Here is a 6,141-nt window from a genome sequence, read left to right on the forward strand (position 1 = left end):
CTTGATTTTCAAGGCTGAGTTCATCCACTTAGCCACAGTCTCTGGGAAGCAGCGCAGAGGAATTCTGTCACCTGGACACTGCAGCTACAAAATGTGAGTAGAAATGGACTCTGCTATTCTGCTTCACTGCCCAGCTAAAGGAGAACTGGACAGCTGGAAATCTGTGTCCATCTTCCTTAAAAGCCGCTTATATTTTAAAGTATCTTGATATTAAAAACAATTTTTAAATGAATAATTTGTGGAAATCCTACTTGTTTAAAAGTACATAGCAAAAATTGCATGACAAGTACTTTATATGGATTTTTGACTAATTTGTTTTTTACAAACATGTTTCTTTGATTTCTCATAGCCATCTGCTTGAAAGATAGAGAAAACTCTTGGAAACATGATTTGCTTGCAGTTCCTATCTCTTCTAACCTATGGTAAGTGTGTATTTCTCTGTGTGGAAAACCAGTGGGATGGCAATATTAATGTGACTGTTCTCTTTGAGCTCAGCATCAAAGAGAATTTTTGAACCTGCCCTAATTAACCTGAGGCTGTGTTCACACAGAAGAACCTCTGGATGCAATGGCACATTTTCCCTGCTTGCCTGTCAGAGCCATAATTGGCTCCTATAAGTCTCAAAGCTTTGTGTGATCAGATGTAGTTTCACAGGCTGAAGTCCTGTACTTGAAGCTGACTTGCCTGGTTTGAAGCTTGCCAGGTGGTTGTTTATAAAATAATTACCACTAGTTTTTATGCATTTTTCAGATCCTGACAAGTTTGCAGTGTTTATAGAGCTTAAATGTCCTCTTCTAGAGAGAGAGGAGGGGAGAAGTCAGGCACCAACTTTTGGATATTTTCTCATTCTAGGACTTACAGTGCTGCAGGGGGTGAATGGGTGGACATACCATTATTCAGACACAAACATGACCTACAGGGAAGCAGAGCTGTGGTGCAGAAAGAAGTACACTAACCTGGTTGCCATCCAGAACCAGGAGGAAATCAAGCATCTCAATACCTTCTTACCCTTCAATCCGGGTTACTACTGGATTGGAATCAGAAAAATTAATGGGGTGTGGACCTGGACTGGAACTAACAAGGAACTGACAGAAGAAGCAAGAAACTGGGCTTCAGGGGAGCCAAATGGCAAAGGGAACAACGAGGACTGCGTTGAGATCTACATCAAAAGAGGGAAGGATGATGGCAAATGGAATGATGAGCAGTGTGAGAAGAAGAAGGTTGCCTTGTGCTACACAGGTATGGCCTGATAAAAGTCACTCCAGTGTGACTCTGGGGAGCTGAGCTGGTGGCTGGCATGAGTTGTTTAACTTCATTTAATATTTACCTCAGAACAAGCGGTCTTGGAGTTTCCGGCCACCAGAATCCTTTTACTGTGAGCTAGTCTGTAAAAGGTGTGCATTTCAGAAATGCCTCTGTGAAATGACAGGACAATCCTAAATAGCAAACCCTCTGATTTTCTTTTGCTATACAAAGGGCTTGTTTAGTGTCAGAAAGACAAACAAAGTGCTAGCCACGTTTTCTTAGTTGTTGATTCTTTCATAATTTGCTTTATTTTTTTTTTCCAGCTTCTTGCAACCCATCCCTCTGCAGTGGCAATGGAGAATGCATAGAGACCATCAACAACCACACCTGTCATTGCAACCCTGGCTTCTATGGGCCTGAATGCGAGTTTGGTAAGATTATTTCATCCTGCTTCTTGACCAACTCATGCTACCTAGTGCTCAGTTTGCCTTCTTGGTTTACTTGCTCAGCCAAAGAGACTGACTGTCTATCTTCTTTATCTTCTTGTGCTTGTCTTCTTTGAAGTTGAAAGTTGTGATCCACTAGAGAAACCTGATCATGGGAGTCTTGAGTGCCAGCATCCATTGGGGGACTTCAGCTACAACTCATCCTGCAAAGTTCAGTGTGAGGAGGGCTATGAGCTGACTGCACTGGAGTCTGTCCACTGTACCTCTGCTGGGCTCTGGTCTGCCCCCCTTGCAGCATGCAAAGGTGAGCTTGCTGCATTGCACATGGCCCTCTACACCTCAGGCAGGAGGTAAAAATGGAAGTTTAGTGGCCAAATCCTTTGTAACACATTATGTGATGTAGGTGCTATTTTATTTCAGCACACAGGTCTCTGTTCCTGAGGAGGTGAGATGAGTAGGATGAATGTTCTGGCCTTGTTCCTTGCAGGGAAAGAGTTTTCCAACTCTTAGGTGGAAACAGGGAATTGAGATGACCTAGCTGTGGGACTGCTCTCAACAGGCCAGTTACAATTAAAGCATCAAAGGTCACCCAGCAACAATAAAAACAGGGAAATCTTGGATTTTAAATAGTTGCTGTCATGAGCTGCAGATGAATTAACAGTCTTGCCTGAAGAGCTAGTTTCCCATTTTAAAATATTTCCCCTTCTGTCTGCTTTGTAGGATGGTGGCATAGTAGCATGCCATAGTAGTAGCTTTTCTAAACCTGCTCCTGTTTAGTGGATGTGTTGCTAAGTTTCAAAAAAGAAAAATACTTAAAATGGTTTGTTGCAAGCTAAGCTCTGTGCTGTCTCTTGTGCCTTTCAGCTGTCACCTGTCCTGCCCTGGCAATGCCTGCCCACGGGGCTGTGAACTGCTCCCATCCCTCAGAGCAGCTCACCTGGGGAACCACCTGTGAGTTCAGCTGTGAGGAAGGATTTACCCTGACAGGAGCAGCCACCCTGCAGTGTGGCTCTTCAGGAGCCTGGGACAGGCAGCAGCCAGAGTGTGCAGGTAATTTCCTCTCTCAATCAGATCTAATCCAGGAGTGGCATTCATCCCCAGCCCTTTTCCTAAGCAGATCCCAAGGTGGGGTCATTTAGCCTCGTGTTTTAGTGAGGAAACAGCAGTGCAGGGTGACAAACAGCACTCTGGGGCAGTGTCTCCAGCACACACAGTACCACACTTTAACAGTGGAGTGTTCTGGCAGGGATTCTTTATTCCCTAAACCCCAAATGTGAGCAAGTGTCAGTTTATGCACTCCAGAGTGGAGAGTAATGTGGAGCCATTCCCAGGATGACCTGTGTGCTTTGGGTGCAGATTAAGAGTTCTGGCTGCACTGTGCAACCTGCTGAAGTCTCTGTTTGTGAGACCCTGGAAGGGAGGTATGATGGCTCTGTAGGACAGCTCCAGGCAGGGCATGTCTCTTGCCAGCTCCAGAAGAGTGTTTGTTTATCCTGACCTACCCCAAGCTAAGCTCTGTGCTGTCTCTTGTGCCTTTCAGCTGTCACCTGTCCTGCCCTGGCAATGCCTGCCCACGGGGCTGTGAACTGCTCCCATCCCTCAGAGCAGCTCATCTGGGGAACCACCTGTGAGTTCAGCTGTGAGGAAGGATTTACCCTGACAGGAGCAGCCACCCTGCAGTGTGGCTCTTCAGGAGCCTGGGACAGGCAGCAGCCAGAGTGTGCAGGTAATTTCCTAATTTCCTTCTCGCTGCTCAGCTGAGCCGCGGGGGCTGCCAGCGCTGGCTGGCGCTGTCCCGGAGCGCTGTGCTGATGGTGGCTGTGTGCTCCCTGTGCTGCAGCTGTGCTCTGTGAGGCTGTGCCGTGGCCAGCAGAAGGCTCCGTCAGCTGTGACCGCGCTGCTGCAGAGCTCACCCCTGGCTCCCGCTGCCATTTCCAGTGCCCCGAGGGATTTGTCCTGCAGGGATCACCCAGCACGGAGTGCACGGCTCAGGGCCAGTGGTCACAGCCGGTGCCCAAATGCAAAGGTAAGGCTGTTGGGAATTGCAGCTTTCTGCTCACTGGGGAACACGCAGAAATCCCTGTTCCTGTAGGACCCTGGCTCCAAACTCAGTTCTGTGTTCCCATGTTTTCAGCTGTGCCTTGGAATGCCTGCTCATGGCTCTGAGCAGCTCCCATCCCAAAGTCAAATGAATTTGAAAATAAGTGTACATCTACTAGTGCAAACAATTGGGCCAAAGACAGGAAAGCCCTTAGTTGTTCCAGTTGTGTTCTTTTGCAAAAAATTTATGTGCAAGCAAACCACAGGAAACTATATAGAAATTTCACTATTTGTTTGCTTGGAACCTCTTGATTTTTTTTTTTTCTTGCATACTTCACTGCTCTACAGCAGGAATAACCATATCTCTTTGTGTTTCAGTCATACAGTGTGAACCACTGAGCTCTCCTGAGAAAGGCTCCATGGATTGCTCCCACGGGGCTGGGATGTTCACCTACAACACCTCCTGCCACTTCAGCTGCCTGGAAGGATGGAGTCTCAATGGCTCTCGTGTTCTTGAGTGCAGCCCCTCAGGAAACTGGAGTGCCAGCCTGCCCACGTGTGAAGGTACATTGCCTGTGAGCAGCCACAGGCACTGTGTTTTTAGTCAGATGAGGTTTGCAAGGGTGGTATGGTGGTAATAGCAACCTGAGAGCTGGAACATGTAGAGAAGTCCATTAATTCAAAAGCCAACCAGAATCACTCATGCTTGAAAATGGAAGAGGGGAAAAATCCTAAAAGATCTTGGTGGAAAATATTGATTTCTTATATATAAAAAACCCCTGCAACCAGATTTTACTTCTTTCTGTTTGGTTTTTGAACAAAATATTTCTCACCATGAGGTTTTTTTCCATGTGAATAAAAACAAAAGCTTTTCTAGACAAGCAGAACCTTGTGGGGAAATCTGCACTCTTAAGTCTCGCTCTCAGTGGAAAATTTTATAGGTTTTTTGATTTGGTGTGATAGTTTCTTGGATGGACTCCTCAGCCAAAAGACCTCACAGAGCTTTTCTCTCAGAGGCTGCAATTTCAAAGGACAGAAGCTCAGCCTTGCCTTCTCATTCAAGGCAGTAAGAGCTCTGTCACTGCCCTCAGCTGGAACACCCCTGGCCTGCCTGGAATGCTTTTTCTTGAGATCCTAAAAGCTCAATCCCACTTTCATTTGCTTGAGCAGAATTTAGATCCTTTAGAATTTCATTGATCTCAGCAGGATTGCTCAAAGAGGAAGATAGCACACAGGGAGTTAAAATATCAACTGCAACATGAAAAATAAGAGGAGCACAGATTGCTATGCAAGGCTGGAGGTTGGAGACAGACCCTGGTGTAGGGAGCTTCTTGCCTTTGCTATTACTTTGGCAATGGATGGGGTAATTTTTAGCATTCAGCTTTTTACCTTGTGTACAGGAACCATCCTGTTTCAGCAAGAGAAAACTTGAGTGTTACAAGCTGCACTTGTGGTTCCTCTCGAAGAGCACAAGGAAAGGGAAGAAGGAGAGAGGGCTTCAAAGACCCACCTTGATCTCACTGAAATCTTTTCATCCTTTCAGCCTCTGACCAAGCCAGCTACATCTCTGTGGGCATAGCAGCCACTTCTGCCTCTCTGCTGTCCACAGCATCATTCCTCCTTTGGCTCGCAAGGCGCTTCCGGAGAAAAGGTGAGCACCTGCTCTGCTTCATTTATCTTCCTGAAAAGTTCCTGAAAGGAGGAAAACAATCAACCCCAAACCTCCAAAGCCCTATACCTTGCTTGTTGAAAAAGTAGTAATTCACATACTTAGATATAATTCCAAAATTATCTTCAAGAATCCTCCATGTATGCCATGTTTGGCTTTTGGATGGACATCTGAGAAAGGAAAAAAAAATAGTAAACCCCAAATATTTAGACAACAAGAATGAGGGCTTTTGTCTTGAAATACTAATATCTTTTCTTATTCTTCTTGCAGCAAAGAAGTTTATTCCTTTCAGGTAAGTTGTGTCTCAAAAAGCAACATGAAAAAACCATTGCCATCACTTTGCTAAAACCCATTTGATAAGAACCTGTTGTCACTAAAGTAGTTTTCACTTTTTGTTTTATAGGAACTGGCAGGAAACAGCCAGTGAAGGTAGCTTCCAAAGTGCTGGCGAGAATGTCTAACTCAGGTGTTTCAGGTAAGCACATGTGATGGTTTCACTCACAAATTCTCTTCCTTTTAATCACACAAGCAATCAATCAGAGCTGCTAATTACTGTACAGTTGCTGACACAGCAATATGTGCTTTGGGACACCTAATGTGCATCTTGGCATTGCATGGCAGTTCCTAACAAGCCTGATGGATTTATTGCTGCAGAAATGGTTGTTCAGCTCCTGAAGGATGATTGTGCTTAGCATTCTGTCCAGCTGCAAATGGTATTAGGAACACTTTTGTGCAGTTCTG

General features: G+C 45.4%; 1 protein-coding gene across 1 annotated transcript; it reads left to right on the plus strand.

The window, feature by feature from the left end:
- The first annotated feature begins 385 nt into the window (after nucleotides 1-385).
- Nucleotides 386-5,861, plus strand: LOC118689257 (E-selectin-like). Its single transcript, XM_054515811.1, is given in 11 exon segments — nucleotides 386-422; nucleotides 853-1,239; nucleotides 1,569-1,676; nucleotides 1,810-1,995; nucleotides 2,556-2,741; nucleotides 3,013-3,417; nucleotides 3,532-3,717; nucleotides 4,110-4,295; nucleotides 5,275-5,382; nucleotides 5,671-5,692; nucleotides 5,804-5,861. Coding segments are annotated over 11 exon segments (1,869 nt in total).
- The last annotated feature ends 280 nt before the right edge of the window (nucleotides 5,862-6,141 follow it).

Source organism: Molothrus ater, chromosome 9 (genome assembly GCF_012460135.2).
Source record: "Molothrus ater isolate BHLD 08-10-18 breed brown headed cowbird chromosome 9, BPBGC_Mater_1.1, whole genome shotgun sequence".
Lineage (NCBI taxonomy): Eukaryota > Metazoa > Chordata > Aves > Passeriformes > Icteridae > Molothrus > Molothrus ater.